At 37.1% G+C, this 24,953-nt stretch overlaps 1 protein-coding gene across 1 annotated transcript; it reads left to right on the forward strand.

Moving 5' to 3' along the window:
• Positions 1-134: 134 nt before the first annotated feature.
• Positions 135-24,603, forward strand: LOC137408900 (acetyl-coenzyme A transporter 1-like). Its single transcript, XM_068095521.1, has 12 exons — positions 135-226; positions 5,725-5,833; positions 9,568-9,709; positions 10,111-10,239; positions 12,935-13,069; positions 14,264-14,375; positions 15,661-15,815; positions 17,078-17,262; positions 18,212-18,396; positions 19,402-19,519; positions 22,709-22,817; positions 24,255-24,603. Exons 2-12 carry the CDS (start codon positions 5,780-5,782, stop codon positions 24,455-24,457), a joined length of 1,527 nt encoding a protein of 508 aa, XP_067951622.1. The 5' UTR covers positions 135-226; positions 5,725-5,779; the 3' UTR covers positions 24,458-24,603.
• Positions 24,604-24,953: the final 350 nt, after the last annotated feature.

Below are 24,953 nucleotides of genomic sequence, written 5' to 3' on the forward strand. Positions count from 1 at the left end.
AGCTACATCGCATCGACCAATTATATTATTGTATACCCACGATTCTCCAATAGAAATCTGATAACCAATACTCGACCAATTGAATGAATGATAGTCACTGCACTTATTGATATAGTGCTACATTTCTGTTGGCGTGTCATTTTGGGAAGCCAAACGCAAAACTAATTACGTTTTTACCGATAATATATCGGTAAAAAGACGAACAAAAGTTTTTTAATGCCTCGAGGTAAAGAACTAGCTATTTTTCAGTTTAACAGGCATGACGCAAACATGTGAGAGAATATCAGAGTTCCAGATTTTTGTTATTAGTTTGTGCACTTTCGCTGTTGATGCGATACGTTGTCGTGTGGAATGCGGGAGGAGAAAGCTGCTTTTACTAACCATTTGTAAATGGATTCTTAATGTGTAGTTTCTTGCACGACTAATTTTTGCAACCAAGATGATTAGCTGTTTGTCATGACTGTTAATTAGTCAACCTGTACTACAAAGGAAGAACTTGCAGACACCAACCTTGTGCAGTCAGAAACGATTATGCTGAGTGAGCTAACAATTATACCAAAGAACCCAAATAACTACTCTTGTAAATTTAAAGAAGTGTGAAATATGTATATGTATGTTAATGCACGGCTGTTAATGAGGACTAAAATGCAATTTCAGCCCTCAGTTCTTCATTTAATCTTTTTCTAGGTGATATTACCTGGCTAAACACACCAAGACTGAACTGAACAACTTCATCACATTTGTCTAGATGATTTTTAGCTTTGTATCATAAAAAATTGGATTACCTGATGATGGTCTCAATGAAAACGATATACAATCTTTTGAATGTTTAGTTTAAACAAAGAAGGCTGAAACCTACTAAAGATTAAAAGTGGTAATTTTTCAAGCTGTATGGTTCACCACAGAAGTGCACCATATATCAATTCTCTTTCATGTTACCCTAGTTAGGAATTTTGACTATTAAGGTATTTGTATGTTAGATAACTGTGCTAAGACTCATTCAGTCTGATGGTATCTTCATGTGGTGATGGAGTGTAAATGGTGGTGTACATGTGACTGTAAAGTCTTTTTTGCATTCTGCTCTGTCATTATTTCTGATCTGTGTTATGCGATGATGATGTTCTCATTTGCTGTGGCTCTGCAAGTGCTTGTGTATGTCCATAATCGTCTTGAATAACGATTTCTGTTGATTTTAGTTACAACAACGTTTTACTAGTTGGGAAATACATAGTTGAAGTAGAATCATCATCAAAACACCGGACATTTTATGACCCCTACATGTATTTTTGTTTTGACATTAAGACTTATAAAAAACTGACAAAATAAATTAGGTGAGTGTGTGTATGTGTGCTTGCGTGTGACACTTATACTCATTTAGCAATGTAGATTTGTTTCTGTTTTTTACAACATGATTTCTAGTTGTATGCTTGAATATACATGAAAAGGTTGTCATTCCTTATGGCAAATATTTTTGCATAAGTTCTTATCAACATGTGGAATCAGTTTTTTGCCAACACAGTAAGGCCATTGAAGAAATATATACCGTTGTATCTAAATCATAAATGCTCTGTTATAAACACAAGTATACTGGCAGTTCTGTGCTCTATGAAAAATCGTCATGTGTAATAATTATGACCACAGATATTCTTATAAGTATGTGGAAAGGTGGTCGAGGAGTGGAGATGGTTGCGCGCTTGGTTGAGAATCTGGCTATCTGAACTCACTTCCCGTGCGGTGCAATCTTTTTCTTTAACGCTTGTAGCGTGGCTTTAAACCGATGATTTTTTTTACTATAATAAGACTATATAGTAAAAAAGCTCCTATAGTAGAGTGGATTGTAAAAATAGATAGTAAGGTATGGCAACTCTTATAGTAAAGAAGATTACGCATGCAGAACCAAGTCCGCAAATTTTCTTCACCCAGTTGAACCAGGTTCAGCTAAATCTTGGTTCATTTTTTTATGTCATAAACCAATTCAAAGACACAAGTCCATATTGCTTATAGATTTGAAGATCCTATATCTCATCATGTTTCACAGGGAATCACAATCAGTATGACAGCTTTCTAAAAATTGTGGTTTCCATGTTTCTCAAAGGTCATTTGCATCTCGCTACTAGAGGAACTGGAATCATTAATGGATTATCTTTTAATTTAACCGATTAATCATTAACTTAAATCATTGTATTGGACGTTCTTCAAGTTTCCAGTAAAATCGACAGATGGTAAGATATATGTTCTAGTCTTTTACTAATCTTAAAGCACATATATTATATAATTTTTGTATTATATAGTTCAATACATCAGAGTCTTGGCATTCGAATGAGCCTATATTCAATACACAAAGAATAATAGAACTATGAAAAACAGGGTGTTAAAAGTATGTCCTGCAATAAAAAAAAACACTTGGTTGCGGTTCCCACAATGTGATGTCATAATTATTTTTTAGCCTTAGGTAGTCGATCTCTTTCGCTGCCATTGAGGCTGCGCTTTTCTGTGACAATCGGTGCTGTTAAACCCTGATTAACCACTGATTCCTTTGTCATCTTCATTGGTTCTCTGGAGTTGTCCTACCTTTGCCTGCCGCTAGCGTCATTATCGTAGCTAATAAATATATGCGGTAAGCAATAAAATAAGAGGTAAAAGCACACTGCACCGAATATGAAAATTGTGACATCACAATTTTTGAGCCTATACCATTGAACATTTCTGCGGTAGAACTCTGGGGGAAATCCTTTAAACACCAACCAAAGTCTGTCTCACCATGTCAAACAATGGCTCATTCGAAAGCCAAAACTCTGATGTATTGAAATGAAGGATAAAAAAATTATGTAATTTATGTGCTTTAACTCATCGTGCTGTCAAACACATTAGTAAAGTATACATGTAGATTGACAGAATATGAGATATATAATAAATTTCAAAGCTAAATCAAAATAAGTAAGTTAGTTTCTACTTACAAAAATTACTGGTCCTTTGAGAGTTGACAGATTTAATTTAGATAATTGACTGCTTGCTAAGGCTTGAACATTTAAAATTGAACAATGTGAGTACGTTGCGCTTTTCTTCACGCTTTAGCAAAGTGTTGCGTCGATATGGACTTCCTATTCAAATTCTTGAGTTGCTGCACACAATGAAGTCCTTATCCAATGAGAATGCTTGCTAGCCTCCAACTCAATCGTGTTGCTAGGTGATGAGAATTGCGTCAATTGTAGATATTACTCATGATAGATGTAGTGACGATCGTACTCTTTGTAATAAGTTAAAATGAACTAACTAAACAAAGCCCATTTTTGGCGTAATAAAAAATGTTCCCAATACAATCGTTGTACTTTTTGATGATTATGAAACTTTTATTACTTTGCCTTTACTAGTAAAGTGGAGCCTTGGTTCTCGAACACAATCCGTTGCTCATAACAACGTCGTTAAACGTATAAACATGCTGTTTCCAGGCTGTTCCGAATGTTTAATTCAAATGCGCATGTTCTGGTTTGATGGAGAACCAAATTTTTGGTCGAGATCCGATACGAACAAATCTCAAATCTTTTGGTCGAAAACTGAGTTGGTCGAGAACCAAGGCGTTCAAGAACCGGGGATTCACTGTAATAAACTAACTTCTATAAAAAAAATATGTACTACTAACATTACAAACTTTGTTTATGACATTTAAGAAGGCAAGTAATCTTTCACCGATCTGAGTTTATGGGCTTGATTCAAACACTGGTCATCTAATAAGAAAATAACCTGTTTGACACACACTAATTATTTTACCCTATTTTATAGACCTCAATCAATAGTTTTTTAATATCCACATACCCAGTGAGCGATTGCTTAAAAGCAGGGAAAGGATTAAGTGTTAGATTATCTATAGGCATCAATTCTTAAGGTTCTTTTTAGGATATTTGTAGGTTTTTTACAAACTCTTCACAAGTCTTTTGATTCGACCTTTACATGATTAACCTTCAACTCTAACTATCCAACTTTATTTCAACTTAATAGTTTATAACCTCTATTGATTGAAACCCTCTTGAAACACACTTTTGGTACGTTTTGTGACGGTTGATCTTGATTCAAAGTTAGAGGTTAGAGTTGAAACCAAATTGGTTTTCAGAACTGAGTTGACTTGCACAGTGCTGGCCCGTTGAGAAGTTGATCATACAGATCTTGATTAGATTTTAATGGACCTCCAAACTGTATTTTCTTTGACTCTTAATTTTTATATTGCTCAGTTGTTGTCAACTCCATGGCCCTAACTGCCTTTTCTTTAACAGAACAGCTGAAATGGCTGTGTCTGCAAAGCTTTTGGTACTGGAACAGATTCACTCCTGGTCATATATCTGATAATGCTCAGCTATAAATCTCTTTCCAAGAACGAGCGATTTTATTCAGTTGTAATTAAAATGTTTCAATATATTTATAATGTCATACAGCTAACTTTATTGGTAATTTGTTATGGCTCCAATATTTTTACTGATGTAATGTTTCTATACATATTTCTCAAAGTATGTGTGTAAGTGTATTCTTCCAGCTATAGCTATTAAAACCTTGGAATAAAAGAAACCATACCGAACAAGATTTGATCTCGGACCCTACCGATTACTGGTCCAACGCGGTACCCTTTAGGCCAACGAGATTGAATAGCTACCTAGCTGATATAAGTCATTATATTAGAGCAAACACCTAACGGCTTTACGTACTAGGCAGGGTGATTGTGTAAGTGAATGTCATTAGTTAGCTTACTGGAATTTTCCATTGACCATGTGCCAGTGCTTTTATTATCATAAAATTATTTCTTCATGATATGAAGTTTGAAAGTTACAAAGTTTGACAAAGTTTTAAAACCTTTACAGTTATTTTTATTTTTCTTTTAATTTACTTCAACTACACAAACACTTCTCTAGTGTAGTTAATATGTAGTTTGAAAATTAGAATGGGAAAGGTTGTTATATGTTAAATACAAATCAATTTTCCTTCCAAAGATTTTTTTATTACCCAGGCAATGCCGGGTAACTCAGGTCGTCAATCTATATATACAAATGTGAGTATCTGTTGTTCGTATGTCCAGTTATAGCGATAAGGTATTAGTAATGTAACAACCGCTTTGTACTGGAATACAACATGGAACCCCGATCCTGCAGACAGGCGGATCTATCCACTACACTGCTCACTTGCTATACTATGGAATATTTGTGCACATACTTATTACAACCACAAATCCTTAATGTCGATTAGTTAGAATAGCAGCTTCGGCTAGCATGCTTAAAAATCATGATTGTGTGAGAGATCATGATGCAATCTTTTTTCCTAACACTTGCTTAAGTTATAATAACGTATCTTATTATAGTCAAGATTTAGACTAACTTAAGGTACACAATTTTATTGGGTAAAAAAACTTAGCTAATTAACAACAAATTTTCCATACAGAAACCTTTTATATTACCCTTGCAACGCCGGGCATTCAGCTGGTGAAGAATAAAATAACTTTACACACACCTATTCATTTAATGATAAATACAAAATATTATTTTCATTATACCAATGCCAAATCTTGATATCATTTTTTTTTCCAAATTTTCACGAAACTTTGAAAGTTTAGTGTAAACCTATCAAAGTAAGCCAGAACACTTGGATCATTTATTTCTGAACAGCATTGACAAAAAGCTAAATAAAGTATTCCTTAAATTTTCTGGGGTTTCAGTTTGTTGATCATATACACTTCAATTGTAGAAAACTGGTGAATTAGGTCAGCAATTCTTAGCGGTTGTTCAGAGATCTGAGGGACATGTCAGCAGTCATCGATGTTAACGAAGAAAAGATTAGGTTACGACATGTCAAAGTGAGTTTGTATTGTAAATTAAATACTTTAAAGGCTTCTGTAGATATAACCCCTCGGTATATATTACCTAATGAGTTGATAGTTGTTTTTGTTATTAATCTAAATAGCGTGAATAATTGTTTATTATTTTATGTATTAACAGCAACCGAACTACAATTTGCGCAACTGATTAAAAATATTAATCAACAACATGAATACCACAATAGTAGATAAAAGCTTACAAATAGCATAAGAAAAAAACACTTGTAATCTGATCGCTTCAGCAGTCATGAATCACTGAGTAATACCAACAATGTCAAATTACAATAAAAAACATATAAATATATCATAATAATATAATACATATCTAACAATTTGTAATAATATCATAATATAACAACAGCTTTTGTGGTAATTCGGTTATGGCAAAACTTGTTAACGCAGAGGTCAAGGTAATGTATGATTCTATTTTAAACAGTATCTAGAGAATGAGTAAGTTAGAGAACAAAGATATAGAAAAGAGATGCAGAGGATTAATGGGGTGTTGAGAGTGGCTGTAAGTGAGAGGTGATGAGAGTGGCTGTAAGTGAGGGGTGATGAGAGTGGCTGTAAGTGAGAGGTGATGAGATGGCTGTAAGTGAGAGGTGATGAGATGGCTGTAAGTGAGAGGTGATGAGAGTGGCTGTAAGTGAGAGGTGATGAGGTGGCTGTAAGTGAGAGGTGATGAGGTGGCTGTAAGTGAGAGGTGATGAGATGGCTGGGTGGTGAGAGGTGATGAGGTGGCTGGGTGGTGAGAGGTGATGAGGTGGCTGTAAGTGAGAGGTGATGAAATGGCTGTAAGTGAGAGGTGATGAGAGTGGCTGTAAGTGAGAGGTGATGAGATGGCTGGGTGGTGAGAGGTGATGAGATGGCTGGGTGGTGAGAGGTGATGAGGTGGCTGTAAGTGAGAGGTGATGAGATGGCTGTAAGTGAGAGGTGATGAGAGTGGCTGTAAGTGAGAGGTGATGAGATGGCTGTAAGTGAGAGGTGATGAGATGGCTGTAAGTGAGAGGTGATGAGAGTGGCTGTAAGTGAGAGGTGATGAGGTGGCTGTAAGTGAGAGGTGATGAGATGGCTGGGTGGTGAGAGGTGATGAGGTGGCTGGGTGGTGAGAGGTGATGAGGTGGCTGTAAGTGAGAGGTGATGAGGTGGCTGTAAGTGAGAGGTGATGAGAGTGGCTGTAAGTGAGAGGTGATGAGATGGCTGTAAGTGAGAGGTGATGAGAGTGGCTGTAAGTGAGAGGTGATGAGGTGGCTGGGTGGTGAGAGGTGATGAGAGTGGCTGTAAAGCCTGGTTTCCATATGACAACGCAATGATCGCGCGCGGCCCAGTGATCGTGCGCAATGCATTTCTTGGGCCGCGAGGCAGTGTTTCCATATCGCGCGTAAGCTCCATGCTTGCATTGGACAGGGTGGATATTTTCCTTACTTTTTCGTAGGAGAGACATATTTCTTCGGAAAAACTGACCTCCGTTGCGAAATTACGCTGTCATATAAAAATCAGACTTACTCTTTCGTACGGGAGACCGATTTCTTCGGAACAAAGCCTTTCGCTGGAATTGTGGGATATGTTGAAAAGGTCTAGCGGTGTATTGTGGGATACATAATCGCACGCACCCATCGCAAGGATCCATTCTGTTGGATACTTGCGATCAGCGTACGCACGTCGCGCGACCGTCGTACGTTGACGTTTCCATATCACAACTGGCCTACGCACGACGTCGTGCGCCTTGTTGCGCGCCTTGCGCTGTCATATGGAAACCAGGCTTAAGTGAGAGGTGATGAGAGTGGCTGTAAGTGAGAGGTGATGAGATGGCTGTAAGTGAGAGGTGATGAGAGTGGCTGTAAGTGAGAGGTGATGAGGTGGCTGGGTGGTGAGAGGTGATGAGAGTGGCTGTAAGTGAGAGGTGATGAGGTGGCTGTAAGTGAGGGGTGATGAGAATGGCTGTAAGTGAGAGGTGATGAGATGGCTGGGTGGTGAGAGGTGATGAGGTGGCTGTAAGTGAGAGGTGATGAGATGGCTGTAAGTGAGAGGTGATGAGAGTGGCTGTAAGTGAGAGGTGATGAGATGGCTGGGTGGTGAGAGGTGATGAGAGTGGCTGTAAGTGAGAGGTGATGAGGTGGCTGGGTGGTGAGAGGTGATGAGAGTGGCTGTAAGTGAGAGGTGATGAGGTGGCTGTAAGTGAGGGGTGATGAGAATGGCTGTAAGTGAGAGGTGATGAGATGGCTGGGTGGTGAGAGGTGATGAGAGTGGCTGTAAGTGAGAGGTGATGAGATGGCTGGGTGGTGAGAGGTGATGAGAGTGGCTGTAAGTGAGAGGTGATGAGATGGCTGGGTGGTGAGGGGTGATGAGATGGCTGTAAGTGAGAGGTGATGAGAGTGGCTGTAAGTGAGAGGTGATGAGGTGGCTGTAAGTGAGAGGTGATGAGGTGGCTGTAAGTGAGGGGTGATGAGAATGGCTGTAAGTGAGAGGTGATGAGATGGCTGGGTGGTGAGAGGTGATGAGGTGGCTGTAAGTGAGAGGTGATGAGATGGCTGTAAGTGAGAGGTGATGAGAGTGGCTGTAAGTGAGAGGTGATGAGATGGCTGGGTGGTGAGAGGTGATGAGAGTGGCTGTAAGTGAGAGGTGATGAGGTGGCTGGGTGGTGAGAGGTGATGAGAGTGGCTGTAAGTGAGAGGTGATGAGGTGGCTGTAAGTGAGGGGTGATGAGAATGGCTGTAAGTGAGAGGTGATGAGATGGCTGGGTGGTGAGAGGTGATGAGGTGGCTGTAAGTGAGAGGTGATGAGATGGCTGTAAGTGAGAGGTGATGAGAGTGGCTGTAAGTGAGAGGTGATGAGATGGCTGGGTGGTGAGAGGTGATGAGAGTGGCTGTAAGTGAGAGGTGATGAGGTGGCTGGGTGGTGAGAGGTGATGAGAGTGGCTGTAAGTGAGAGGTGATGAGGTGGCTGTAAGTGAGGGGTGATGAGAATGGCTGTAAGTGAGAGGTGATGAGATGGCTGGGTGGTGAGAGGTGATGAGAGTGGCTGTAAGTGAGAGGTGATGAGATGGCTGGGTGGTGAGAGGTGATGAGAGTGGCTGTAAGTGAGAGGTGATGAGATGGCTGGGTGGTGAGGGGTGATGAGATGGCTGTAAGTGAGAGGTGATGAGAGTGGCTGTAAGTGAGAGGTGATGAGGTGGCTGTAAGTGAGAGGTGATGAGGTGGCTGTAAGACAAAACGGTTAAAGAACAGAACACGGGTAAATGGAGGTAGTTTTAAGAGTGGCTCCCATATTTGCTGCGAGATCCCGGCGATAATCTGATGCCGCAAAACACTTGTGGCGCTGGTCTTGGTGGCGTATGTTCACATAAAACTACGTCCCTGATGATTGCATAAAAATGGCCACTCGCCATGCAATTTCGACAGTGTTGACCTTCACCTGTACAGTGCGTTTTGGAAAGGGTTTGCCTGTGGCTCCTCACGAAAGTTAACAGCGCTAAACTCTTGGATTGACCACCGGCAAATACCGACGGTACTTGTCCTGTAGGTTCCCATTTCACCATTGATCCTGCAACCGGTGCTTGCAGCGTATATGGGAACCAGGCTGAAGAAAAGGAGAAATTGGATGAATATGATAAAAATCAAAAGAAGTTATCAGAGAGATCAAACCAAAAAGCAAACATATGGAGCTCTAATAAACTTAATTACTAGATGTAGAGATATACCTTTGGTTTTTAGAATATGGCTGAACAGGCAGCAGGCCATGAGTTTCTAATGCATTCCACAGATAGTACAGAAGAATCTCCAGGCAGCCACTGGTCAGATCTTGGCTCAGACAAGCGAAATGTACTTGTTCTTATATTTCTCTATGTATTGCAAGGTAGGTATTAATCTTATACACACTGTACACCATGCGCTGAAGAGTACCTTGCGAATGGTGTTAACTTTCTGATGTCTTTTCTCTCCAGTTGGTCATTACATATATAGGGATTTACTGAATGTTCTTGTTTGTCATTACATATACATGTATAGTGAGTGATTTACTGAATGTTTGTACCATCACAAAATCACTTTACCAATTTTACTGCATAATAGCATAAGCTGATTTGTGGAAAAAATACAGTACGTTGCATTTGCTTATGTATGTTTTTGGAACTTTGATCAAAATAGCTCTTAATTTATAAAAAATTTCACTGATACCCTAATGCACAATAGCCAAATATAAAGCTAGACTCTAGGCTAGATAAATGTGGGTACATCGTTATGGCATATACTTTTCAGGTATACCTCTCGGTCTCGCAGGTAGCATGCCTATGATACTTCAAGCTAGAAAGGTTGACTATGCAACTCAGGCTTTCTTCAGTTTCGCCTTCTGGCCATTCTCTATCAAGTTACTCTGGGCTCCAATAGGTAAATCCTGTCACTACCCTCATGGTTGGTCTTTGTATGTTTACTAGTATGTTTGGCAGTCCTGTGCACTGTGAGAGACTGTCATGAGTAATTAGTACGGGCGTAATTATCCCTTGAAATGGTAAGGCATCGAGTAGTATATTGGTTAGCACGTCAGTCGGTAAAACGTTGTGTGCGAGTTCAACTCTTGTACAAGGCTATTTTTTCACAGTTAATGTGGCTAAGGCTGAACATGGCTCTTATTATAGTAAAGATTCTGTACCAATCTGCTATCAGGCTATCTGCTATCTGATCTATATATAGATCTCAGTGTTTGTTGTTCATCTGTCCAGTTAATGAGATGAAGTTTTAACAATAAAAAATCATCTTCGTCGTGGATTTGAACTCACAACATTTTAATCACAAGTCTGATAGTAAGCGCGTGTAACCCCAAGGCTAAGCTATTCTTATCATTTCCAATGCTCATATCATATACTGTATATCCTTTTCGTGATGGCACATGCCAAGTGTGCACTTTTTATTATTAATTTTATCTTTTGCACTTGTTACTTTTTTAAGTTAATTTTTTACCATTACCTATTTTTTGATTTATGGTTTTCAAATATGACGTTTCAATTTCAAATGTGCTGCTACACTCATATTTTTGGTTTTGATATAATAATTTTGTAAAAGCTAAATGATTTTTACATTGACAATTGTATTAGTATTTGGAGTAGGAATTACCTCTACATTCTCTCCCCATTCAGTCAGACAAAATATCTGACAAAGAAAGTCTGATATCTTATTTTTGCATTTGTGCCAGTATCGTCCGTCAAAACTTTGAATACGAGCTTCTGCTGCAACAGTAACCTTTTTTATACACACAATTCTATGAACTCATTGTTTATTTGAACTGTACAAAACACTTTTCTCATGATATGAAGTTTAAAAGTTGTAATGGTAAATATTGTAGATGTTAAATAACAATAAGTTTGTTTGTGCAAATACTTTTTTATTACCGGAGCATTTATTTAGTCTTTGCTATAATAAAAGCTGTGTTTGTCTGTCCAAAGTCACATTTAGATTGTTGGAAAAAAGAACGCCTCACACAGGAACCGAAACCAGAGCTTCAGATCAAAAGCCTACAACTACGTCATTTGGTCACTTTTCTGCGTTTCGAAATAATCAACGATGTAGTGATTACCCACATGACAATCTCACATGGCTGCTAGCGTACTAGTATGAGTTATTCTAGGGGGTCACTGAATGCTGATGCCATGTGGTACAGCTTAACAACCAATGAAATTAAACTAGCCAATGAGAGACGGCCAGGCTTGTGATTGATTGAAGGCTATAATATCATCATTCCATTACTATTAAAATTCTCTATTAACCCCAGTAGCTTGTGATAAATGTTGCAGTTGTAGAGACGATTATATTTATATTAACACAAACACGTAAATCCTAAGTATTTGTTAAAGTAAGTGCCAAGTTAGAGGTACGGTATAGTATTTCTTTACACCAGATTCAAACTCATGACATTCGGCATAGCAGCTCGACACTCCAACACCAATGCCAATGGGTATTGAATTCGTGCGCACAACAATAGTTGTTAATTATGCAGTAGTAGTACATAGTAGTTGACTATGTTCACAATTGTTATTCTGCCTAATAATAATTGTGCATATAGTTAACTACTATGTACTACTACTGCATAATTAACAACTATTGTACAAAAAAGTCATAATGTGCATGCGCATATTTATATACACTAGATAAATGCTCTGTGTTGCCCGGGTAATAAAAAAGTCTTTGCACAGAAAACTTATTTTTATTTAACATATACAACAGTTACCATTACAACTTTTTAAACTTCATATCATGTGAGAAAAGTGTTTTTAAGCGGTTCAAATGAATTAAGAGAAAAGATAAACAACTAGTACATGGAAATGTGTATATAAAAATGTTACTGTTGCAGCAGAAGCTCGTTGTATTCAAAGTTTTGATGGATGATACTGGTACCTCTTGATACAGGTACAAATGTAAAAATGAGATATCAGACTTTCTTTATCAGATATTTTGTCTGACCGAATAGTGAGAGAATGTACAGGCAATTCCTACTCCAGATACTAATACAATGGTCCATATGAAAATCGTTTAGTTTATCCCACATATAGCTATTTTCTATGCTTTATCAACCACCTGACGATATCTCACGGCATACTGGACTGCCAGATATTAATAACAATAATAATGAACTGGAGATAAGTAATATTTAATTGTATTTCTGTCCAATGGCAATAAATGTATTCGGCCAATCGCAGACATGTATGCTACTGCTCTGTTGGGTTAAACTATGCATATCATCGGTCTGTAGCAATGATTTTACATGACCCACAACTCTTATTTGAGATATAAAAAGGCTATTTTTCAACTAATTTGGCTTGCTGCCATATATAGCAACAATAGATGTATTAGTAGTGTTACATCTATTGTATATTTAATTGTTCCGTAAACTTCTAACTAAAGTGCTATCCCACCACTATATTAACTATTGAGGTTACTTTTCTCGCTGATATTTGTTGATTTTGTTTATTGTTTAGTGGTTTTTTAAGTACCAAATATTGATCATAACATTTTGGTCCAGGTTGTATTCTTTTCATTTATGATATCTAATTTAGTTGGACATGTGATTACCTTGATCTTTTATGTTTAGTCGACAGTGTCTACTTGTCTCGATTCGGTCGAAGGAAGTCATGGTTGGTACCAGTACAGTATGTTATTGGATTCTTCATGTTCATTCTGTCCTACCGCATTCAATCACTTATTGGTGGGCAAGATAGTGAATCAGGTATGTGGCTTTGATGAACTTAAAAAATTTTTTTTATTTTTGTTATTTATGTTCCTAAATACTTATTACTGTGTTTCCATGCTTCAAATGAGTTCGGAGTTACCCACTGCTGACAAATTCGCATCCACATTTTTAATGATTCGGCGTTGCATCATAGATTTTTCTAAGATTCAGGGTATTCCTCAAAATAAAGATTGTTAATGTCGCCTCGCTTTTGGGTTTTTGGTAATCTTTCAATTCATGAGTAGTCAACTAGTTGCACTCAGTATAAAGAAGTTATTTCATCATCCGTTTTATGAACAACTCATCCCATGGCATGGAAAATACTACTATAAAGACAAAAAGTCAGCAGAAACAGTAGTGAGTAGCAGTATCAGAGACCCACATAGTTGTGTGCTGAAATTGTTTACCTCCACTAGGGAGATCTTAGCCAAGTATTATCGATTTGAATTCATCAGCAGTGAGTGTTTTCATGATGTTGAATGACTCTCATAAATTTAGTGAATACATTCGGATTTTACTGTTTATATGATTCCGAGTGAACACAATTCCAAACTTATTCGAAGCATGGAAACGCAGTCTATGGGCATGTTCAGCCTTGACTCAAAGCGGTCAAGTGATAAGTCAAGTACATACATAACTGCTGCTCCCTCATGTCCGTAAGGCGAATAAGTGATTGGGAGTGCCAACTAGACTCTGTCGCTGTTCACCCTGAATTAGCTAATGCAGAACTGATGGTTTGTGTGTTTACCGTCCCTTAGAAAGTGTCGACCTTTTTATATGTGATAAAATCAAAAAGTGAAACTAGGCATTTAGCTGCTTTTAAATTTCTGAGTAGAAACCTCTTGTTTCCCAGTTTGGGATAAACAGTAATTTAAGTCTCAGTATGCTTTTAGCTAAGCTATGAAGTCTTAACTGTTATTATAACATAGGATGTATGTTTATCTGAGTGAACGAATAAGAATCTGGTCATGAAAGCATCTGGTAATCTGACATCTGGTAACTTCTTTGTTTTTACTTGACTTCTTTAGCTACTACATGCACGAGTTGGTCATTACAAATATTAGATTCATTTTAGAAGTGTCTGTATTTTGGTAAAGCTATCAAGGTTTGTTAACTTGTACCAACCTTTTTCTATCACTGAAATATATCATGGACACTTTTCTAGTCAAACATTATGTATGTTATGTATAGATGGAGGTGATATAGATGCTGTCGCTTTGACTGGCACATTTGTATGCCTGTGCTTTCTCGCCGCCACTCAAGATATCGCTGTCGATGGCTGGGCACTCACAATGCTAAAGAAGTTAGTGTTTACCTTTATATATGTGATGGGTCACTTTTTGTTAGCAATTATTACAAAGGAAAGTGATGCTGGAGCTTTGAACCTTGGTTTTTTTTCAATCGATAAGTAGTATGGCTATGAGAGCTTATCAAAGGTATGGTTACACATACCGTAGTCAACATGTCGTGTAGATATTCGCTGTGACTACACACACTGAGGCTGCTAAGTCATGTGATGAATTGATGAACCAATGGTAATCAGCCTCACTCATGTGAAAACCTTGACATCACCGCTGAATTTTTCATTATCTTTATTGAGGCACCATCAGCATATTAAATACAATGTGCCTTTGCCACACAGTTTTAATTCATTCCAGGGTCTACTGCACAGTGCACCCTCAGGATACGATTTTGATCCATTTCAGGGTTGGCATCGTACGGTGAAAAAGTCGTATGTACGATTATAGAAACAATAGTAATTACCTAATGCAAACACCTCTGGTAAAAATTGTCAAAATGAGCTCGTCTCATCTCTACAAGCTCCTCCCTTCTCTACAAGCTTCTCTCATCACTACAAGCTCCTCTCATCTCTACAAGCTCCTCCCATCTCTACAAGCTTCTCTCATCTCTACGAGCTCGTCTCATCTCTACAAGCTCCTCCCATCTCTACAAGCTCCTCTCATCTCTACAAGCTCCTCCCATCTCTACAACCTCCTCCCATCTCTACAAGCTCCTCCCATCTCTACAACCTCCTCCCATCTCTACAAGCTCCTCCCATCTCTACAAGCTCCTCTCATCTCTACAAGCTCCTCCCATCTCTACAAGCTCCTCCCATCTCTACAAGCTTCTCTCATCTCTACGAGCTCGTCTCATCTCTACAAGCTCCTCCCATCTCTACAAGCTCCTCTACAAGCTCCTCTCATCTCTACAAGCTCTCCCATCTCTACAAGCTCTCCCATCTCTACAAGCTCCTCCCATCTTTACAAGCTCCTCTCATCTCTACAAGCTCTCCCATCTCTACAAGCTCCTCTCATCTCTACAAGCTCTCCCATCTCTACAAGCTCCTCCCATCTTTACAAGCTCCTTCCATCTCTACAAGCTCCTCCTAGATATAACCTCCTCTCAGCTACAAGCTCCCCCAGTTACAAACTCCTCCCAGCTACAAACTCCTCTCATTTGCAAGCTCCCCTTTTTCTTCAACTAGTGTCTCCGAAAGCTGCAGTTTTTAGTTCGCTGTGTTGACTATAAATAAATACCCTTGACATTCTTTTAAATTAACCTGGGTTCTTTATGATTGGTAATTGTAGAGAAAATGTAGGCTGGGCCTCAACCTGTAATGCAGTCGGTCAAACTGCGGGCTTCTTTATGGGCAATGTTGTTTTTCTGGCCTTGGAATCTCCAGAGTTCTGCAATAACTACCTGCGGTCTAATCCTCAGCCTGCTGGCCTAGTCACTATACAAGGTATGATTTTTTACAAGTTTTCTTTTTTTTCAGGTAAATTAGCTTGAGCTAGTTAATACATATGAGTTTCGATTGTGTCATGCTCTTGTGGTAACATGAGTTATTAATTATACTAAAATTTTTGAGCTGTTTCGATGCAGGCTGAGGTGTGAACTAGTAAATTGTGTATTGTGCTGGTGTGACATCTTACTCATTTAGCTTGGAGTATTTTGAGCTGGAGCTCAGTTTGTACCGTAATAATTTTCGTAATTGTACATAAAATGTTCATAATTCCACCATACTATACTGTTCATATAGTATGGTGGACATATAGTATATACATATATACCTATGGTTATCATTAGCCTCTATTGCACTTGGCTTGTAATTGATACTTACTGGCTGTGATTGGAAGGGTGCGATTAACAACTGAAACATTAACTGCTTGCCAGAACTGCTTGTCTACTGTTATTTGTAATTAGGATACCAACCACTGTTCTGTGGTACCTCGTATGTCTGCTGAATATCATGAATTGTCTAACTGAATTTTTAACCCCTATCATTTTTGTGCTAAGAATTTTGGTGAGTTCAGCATCTCTTGGTTAAAAAAAGGCACACTATTTGATACAGTTGAAACTTAATTATAAAAGATCAAGAGTTATCTTTTATTACAAACTTAAAACAGGAGAGAACAACTTCAATATCAACAATCATTTTTCATTCATCAGTGCAATGTATGTATTATTATTGTTACTCTATTTGCATATAGCAGAGTTCTGTTGAGCTAGTAAAAAATAATCTTACAGACTCTGGATAATAATAATATTTATCTTTCGTCAAATATCGTAAAACTGCCACGAGGAATGAAGATCGACTTGGTGACTATAGGCTGGTTTACACTATATCGACATTAATCCCACAATAGATCGGTGATTGTCTATGATAACATTGTTTACAATCTAAGACATCGTGTTCTCATTACACCATGTGGTCGCTAAAACGTTGAAACACTAGTCCCGCAGTAACTATCATGAAAAGAAATATAGATGAGCGATGCATGACAGTCAATCATCATTGCCAAAGCGGTGTGCATCACACACCAAAATATCACAATAGTTTGACAGTTGCAATGTTTCCCGACATATCTACATATGTTGCCTCGGCGATGTTATCAGTGTACGAGCACACCGTTGATGAATAATTGCCGAGAAGACAACTCTGATATATATCATTAGCCTAGTTGTCCTTCGCAGTTAAACAGTACTCATGCGTTTCTCTGACAGGGTTCATGTACTTTTGGGCTTGGATGTTTGTGTGCGCCACGACGCTAACCGCTATATTCAAAACTGAGAAGGCAGACAACTCTGACGAGCATCCAGAAGGAGTTATCGACACTTACAAGATGCTATGGAAGATCATAAAGTTACCAGCAGTGTTTAAATATTGTGTAATGCTCCTTACAGCCAAGGTGAGTTCTGTCTTCACTAAGTTCAGAACTAAACCCCTAGTGACTCGCATTTGCTTACTAACGCATTACTGACGCGTCTTATCTAAATGTACATGTTGGTATACGGGCGGCAAGTAAAATGATGCATGTGATAGTCTGGTGAACATGAACAAAAATATTCTAATTTGTAATAGGTATGTGAAGGCTACTGGTGCCATAAAACATTTGAAATGACAAAAACATTAAACTCTTTTTTTGTTCATTTTATGAACCCAAATTATTTTGGTATTTTGCATGTTTCCATCGTTAACTTGCAGTGTTTTGTTCGATAAGCCCAAATAGCTGTTCAAACTTTATTGTCATCATAAATTGTTGATGATCTATAAGAATAATAATAGTAATAATAATGATAATAATAATAATAAATGATTAATACACTAATGACACTTCACTAATGATACTTCACTACATCGAATGTGTCATGCCCTTGTGGTAACACGAGTGATTAATTATACTAAAAGTTTTGAGCTGTTTTAATGCAGGCTGAGGTGTGAACTAGTAAATGTGTAGTGTGCTGGTGTGACATCTTTCTCATTTAGTTTGGAGTATTTTGAGCTGGGGCTCAGTTTGTACCGTAATAATGTTCGTAATTGTACATAAAATGTTCATAATTCCACCATACTATACTGTTCATATAGTATGGTGGACAAATAGTATATACGTATATACCTATGGTTATCATTAGCCTCTATTGCACTTGGCTTGTAATTGATACTTACTGGAGAACGATCTAGCCTGCACCCGACCAAAGCTAGTCTTCAGTGATCACTCTAGTGAGCACTCTCGCTCACTTGGAGATTTAGCGTTTGACTCTGAAAATGCTGAAGCGTGTACATGATATTTTGAGGGATATAAGCGATAAGTTCATTATATTCGCCATCACTTGAACAGTATCTGTTGATGTCTGCAGGTAGCTTTCGCAGCGACAGACGCTGTGGCGGGACTGAAGATGATTGACAACGGTATGCCAAAGGAGCGGCTTGCTATGTTGGGAGTTCCCATGATTCCAATTCAGATTGTTCTCCCACTGATTATTAGCAAATATACTGGCGGGAGTGAGCCGCTGAGGGTCTTTATGAAGGCCTATCCATTTAGGTAACTTATTATCAGCTGTTGGGGAATAAACTGTGGTTTCCCGTTTGGTATCCCGTATACTCATTATATTAAAGTTACTAGCTGTTCATCACACTATTCTGTAGGTTACTGTATAGTAATCCATCAAGGACATCCTCTTGTGCCATCTAAGTTTTTAAACCTAAATGATGTGGAACAAAAAAGGGTCGCAAAGTTTTGATATTTTTTATGATATACCCTGACAATAACATTTTATACACAAATTGACTTTTAAAATTTGTTTAGTATGCCCACTCATGCATAGTTATGACTCATCCTATTATATCAATAACACACTCATATGTACTGGATTAGTACCCTGGTACTAGGCGTCCGAGTGTAGGTGTTACGGTTTAGAATCCCACTCGATGCATTCTTTTTTCAACATGTAACCGTGGTGTCCAATGAACGGACACGGCTATTATTATAGTAAAGATTATAGTAAAGAGTTCAATAAATTAAAATGTATTCTAACTGGAAGCTTGCCAAATTGCTACATCATCTTTATTCCTCCCATAATTCAATTTCGGTGACAATGTAATTTTTCTAAGCGTTTCATTTGTACAAGAAGATATTACTCGTTAATCTTTTGTGCAGCTCTTCCATGAAATATTTCAGTGGCCTTCATAATTCTTTTTATAGTTTATGAATTTGGCATGAAAACGAACAAAAATTACAAATTAGCAATCGATGTTTTAACATAGGGTAATTCTCTAATTAGATCTCCGCATAGCTAATAAGGGATTCCAATGTATGGCCATTTTTTTTAATTGTTCGTTTTTGATCTTTTAAGAGTTGATAATCACATTTCCACATATTTTGAATTTGCAACACAGCAGCGTAAGACATGGTGAACCTTTTGATACCAAATAATCGTAACGTAAATTTTGTTTCTAGTCAACATTCAAGTATTTTTGCCGAACACAGTATTTGAAAAGAAGACGATTCCAACTGTATATAGCCCTTTTTGTACTTCATTTGTTACAGGTTGTTAGCAGGCCTCGTCATAGCTTATGTAGTATCCATCACAAAGTTTGATTCCCACAATCCTTTCATCCCCTACAGCTTCTACGCAATTATTCTCATTGTCTACGCGTTTCATCAGGTAAGGCCGTGTCCGGTTCACTTCGATTATGAATATTGTGCATTATTGGCCCTATCAGGACCGATGTCAGGGTTTACTTAAATCATCACAATACATAAATACATACACTAGCTAAATGCTTTTATTTGTAATGGCAGAGAGAATGAGAAAAGGTTTTGACCAATCAAAACTTTGAATCAGCCTGGTAAAGCTCTGATTGGTTGCATCTAGTTTTCTGCCATTGGTTTTGTATAATATCCTGGAACTAATATCTTGTTATACAAAAACTGCTTTTGCACAATTTTTATGTTTTACTAGTAATAGAGCTATAATAACCTGCTGCATATTCTGTGTGTTATCGTCCTGAAATAATTCTAAGGTTCCTATGAACATGCATCATAGATTTTTTGAAATGCCTGATTTTATTGGTTTATTTAAGTACATTTAGAAAACCTTTTGCAGGTGTATTAACAATCCCATATAATGTGAAAATTACATCAAATTGAAGATAACTCATGTTACCATATACACCAGAATTCCACTTGTACAACCGTATCCTTCTAAATTATTTTAAAATTCTTAAAAAGCCACTCTGTAATACCTATTGTACCATTCTCAGTACAGATTCCTCAACTGTTGAAGTAACGTTAAGTAGTGTCAAGTAAAATCAAGTTTTCTATTATATGGCAGTTTGTGTTCAAAAGTTCCCAGAAAGTTTGTTTTGCCACTGGATTAAATTCTGTCACTTATCATGTGACCAGAGGCAACATTTATGTCGTGTATACGCAGGTTGATTTACATGTAAAGCTTTTTTTCTGTAAAACTTTACAGAATCTTTCCTGTTCAATATTTTTGCGCACTCTTTAATGGAGGGCTCTTAGAGTTACTATAAAGGCTGAGTGATCTGTTGAAGTGGCGAATAGTATGAAATACTACAATCAATGGTCATATTATTGAAGTCTAAGATTGCATGCAGAGAATTGAAAACATTTTACTAAGTATTTTATTGAGGACGAAAAACATCTATAAAGTTAATGTCTATAGAGTTAGCATCTATAGAGTTAACATCTATAGAGTTAACATCTATAAAGTTAACATCTATAGAGTTGACATCTATAGAGTTGACATCTATAGAATTGACATCTATAGGGTTGACATCTATAGAATTGACATCTATAGAGTTGACATCTATAGAGTTGACATCTATAGAGTTGACATCTATAGAGTTGACATCTATAGAGTTGACATCTATAGAATTGACATCTATAGAGTTGACATCTATAGAGTTGACATCTATAGAGTTGACATCTATAGAGTTGACATCTATAGAGTTAACATCTATAGAGTTGACATCTATAGAGTTGACATCTATAGAGTTGACATCTATAGAGTTGACATCTATAGAGTTGACATCTATAGAGTTGACATCTATAGAGTTGACATCTATAGAGTTGACATCTATAGAGTTGACATCTATAGAGTTGACATCTATAGAATTGACATCTATAGAATTGACATCTATAGAGTTGACATCTATAGAGTTGACATCTATAGAGTTGACATCTATAGAGTTGACATCTATAGAGTTGACATCTATAGAGTTAACATCTATAAAGTTGACATCTATAGAGTTGACATCTATAGAGTTGACATCTATAAAGTTAACATCTATAGAATTGACATCTATAGAGTTGACATCTATAGAATTGACATCTATAGAGTTGACATCTATAGAGTTGACATCTATAGAGTTGACATCTATAGAGTTGACATCTATAGAGTTGACATCTATAGAGTTGACATCTATAGAGTTGACATCTATAGAGTTGACATCTATAGAGTTGACATCTATAGAGTTGACATCTATAAAGTTGACATCTATAAAGTTGACATCTATAGAGTTAACTATTTTCATAAACTGGTTCACCTATTTGTTTACTTTCCAACATTATTTTTATCATACTGCTAATAGGGGTTGGGACAGTTTCCTGTTTTCCGCACACATTGATTCAGGAGTCTCTTGTGAACTGATGCTCTCTACTAATGTCTATGTAAACTAATACTAGCATTTGGCCCGGCGATGCCCGCAATTTCTTTCATTTGCAATCAGCCCGTGGTTGGGTGTTTGAGAGGCTGGTTCTCAGGAACCAGATGAACTTTTGAGACCAAATATTTTTAGCCACCTGGTGATAGCATATGCCTGTTAAGTTTGGATAAAATCGGTGTTTACAGTGTTTACACGGACTAACAGACAGACACACAACAACAAAGTGGGGTTTATTAATATAGATTCTGAAGAGTTATAAGTTTCTCTTTGTAATCTCCGTGACATCCTATTATTAGGCTGAGTTGAAATGTTTTTAAATGTAAACTTACAACTGTTCAAATTTGCATCTATTCATATCAATGTAGTCATATTATTTAATTTTAAATCAATGATTTTGATGTGAGATGCGCAGATGAACAGAAATATATTTTTAAAGATGAACTTGCACAACATTTTATTAGGTTTTATCAAAAAATATTAATTTTTTTATCATTTGCAATTTTTGATGTTTGAGGTGATCTGATTGCCAGGATGTTTCAAGATTAAAATCGACAACTCTGACTCCCTGTTAACACGCTAATAAAAATACACTTGGGAAATGGCGTCGCTAGTTGCTATCGTCGCTATAGTTGATATCGGCTATTGCATGCAAGTAACAACATTACACGTCTCTGTTCTGATAATAATCTATAATATACCATCTCTATTCTATAATCGAACTTTCGCTTGATCTGAACGTTTTAACTGCTTTGTTGATTTTAATCTTGAAACATTCTGGCAGTCAGATCACCTCAAACATCAAAAATTGCAAATGATAAAAAAATACTGATATTTTTTGATAAAAACTAATAAAATTTTGTGCAAGTACATCTTTAAAAATATATTTCTGTTCACCTATTTTTGCATATCACTATGATACACTGGTTTATTGTAATTGTGTAATTATTTATAGTATTTACCAAAAACTATTACAGATTTTTGGCTGTGAAATAAATTTTTATCAAAACATATCCAACTTACAACAGTTTCGATGTGCGAAATTAACCCTGATATAAATTAAATTAATGAAGGTTTGACTTTATAGTTTTGTCTTTCAGAGTATGCAGTTGGGTTTATTTGGGTTTATATTCGTCCGAGACTCCACTATCCTGGTTGTATTGTAGGTCACCCTCTACTCTATGTATGTGTCTCAAATGGCTTTCACAGCAAAGATCAGCGATCCTAGTGTGGGCGGAACCTATATGACTCTCCTTAATACTGTCACGAACCTGGGTAGGTGAAAGAGTGTCAAATATGTTCATAGCTTCTGCCAGTTTGATGACAAACCCTTACAGAGGTATAATATACCTATTAAAAGGTGTGTATCCTGGGATTCTCAGTGTAAATTGCTTAGATAAGTATGTATATTTCACTTTCAAATATTAGTCTCAAAAAATAGTATTTAAAAAAAAAGTCTCAAGTTGTTTTTATAGAAAATGATAAACTTTTAATCTAGCATTTTGGTAAGCTGTATTTGGAGAAAGAATAAAAAATAAGACTATGTTCACATTATAATGCACCTCTAAAGGGGTACATTTAATAAAACATCAAAACATATCTGCCATGTAATGCTGTAAGCGATAAGCATTCATTTAGTCCTACACGTATGCATGAACTTGAAGTTGTCTTCTACTTGCTCCTTTACATACACGATCCGATGTGTTAGCATTACTATCAATTACTCGTAAATGAGTTATAGATAGAGCCGTTAAACCATTGTTTATGACTCAACAATTCGGTTGTTGTAGCCTAAACACATTAAAATATTGATAAAAATCTCTGACCTACACTTTTCTGATTTATTGCCACACTTGTGGTTATTTACTTTTGATGGACTACATGATGATCTACTTTTCGTTATGTACCTCAATCAAGGCCAAAACTTCCTCATTTCTCCTGAAATTGTGAGGGATTTGAGATTAGTATTCAAATACTTCACATGAACTCGAATCACCTCATATCAACCCAAATCACCTCACTTGAACACTGATCAACTCATAAGAACTCCAATCACCTCATATGAATACCAATCATCTCATATGAACTCCAATCACGTCATATGAATACCAATCATGTCATATGAATACCAATCACCTCATATGAACTCCAATCACCTCATATGAATACCAATCATCTCATATGAACTCCAATCACCTCATATGAACTCCAATCACCTCATATGAACTCCAATCACCTCATATGAACTCCAATCATCTCACTTGAACACCAATCACCTCACTTGAACACCAATCACCTCATATGAATACCGATCACCTCACATGATCACCAATCACCTCATTTGTACTTCGATCATGTTCGAACCTGAAAGCACTCGAGTGTTTTATACCTTTTGCATCAATCGTTTTCAATCATTTTTAAGCCGCAGTTTAACTTTCGTGAATTAATACAGCTCACAGCTTATACTGATATAGATCTGTTATTCTCAGCAGTGGGCTGATAGTTTTGGTAGTAAAAAATAAATATTAAATATTTACTGAAAGAATGCATATTCACCATTTTCTGCTATTGTCGGATTCGCTTTAGAAAAAAGTTGTCTAGTATTTAATAGTAAAACTGTGTGAGTTTTTCTCATCCATCTTCAATGTATTGAATGTATTTGTGAAACACTTTTTGGTACCCTCTATAATGCTTTTTCCCGTTTCACTGCAGGAGGAAACTGGCCTAGCACAGTCGCTCTCTATATGGTCTCATACTTGGATGTTAAAAGTGTGGATGGAGTAAAAACTCTGGATGGGTTTTATATAGAGACTGCTTTGTGTTCTATATTTGGTTTTATATGGTTCCTCGTGTATCGAGGTAGGGTTAGAGATTTGCAGAGGCTTTCATCATCATCCTGGAAGGTGCAAACCTAGTTAACATTCGCATTTTTTCTAGTCCGTGTTACTGTCAATAGTTCAATCTCTTTGTACGTTGTGTTACCAGTTAGTTGAGAAGTCTTCTGCAAGATTGCTTATGTTGAGTTTTACCTATTTTAAATAAATGCCTTTCAGCCGTAAAATGGGTTGACGTTATCAAACTGTATGTATCAAGCAAAGTGAGAGAAATGGGAGAGTTGATGATATAGTCTACAAAACATTCAAGGTCCAAATTTGAAATCTATTGTATGGTGCCTTGGTAGCCGAATCTATTCGAAAATGTTTTACAAAGCACTTCTGATATCTGTTTTTCAGCTAAAGCCTGATATATGCACTGTATCACGCTATAACTGCAGTAATACCACAATGCTTTGCTGATCGTCTGTGATAACAATGTTCACACTATCACAAACTTATCTGTGTTTATATCAGCAAATAGTCTGTGGGCAAACAATGCAGCTTTTGAAATACTAGTCCCGCAGCAAATATTATG

The sequence above is a fragment of the Watersipora subatra genome, chromosome 11 (genome assembly GCF_963576615.1).
Source record: "Watersipora subatra chromosome 11, tzWatSuba1.1, whole genome shotgun sequence".
Lineage (NCBI taxonomy): Eukaryota > Metazoa > Bryozoa > Gymnolaemata > Cheilostomatida > Watersiporidae > Watersipora > Watersipora subatra.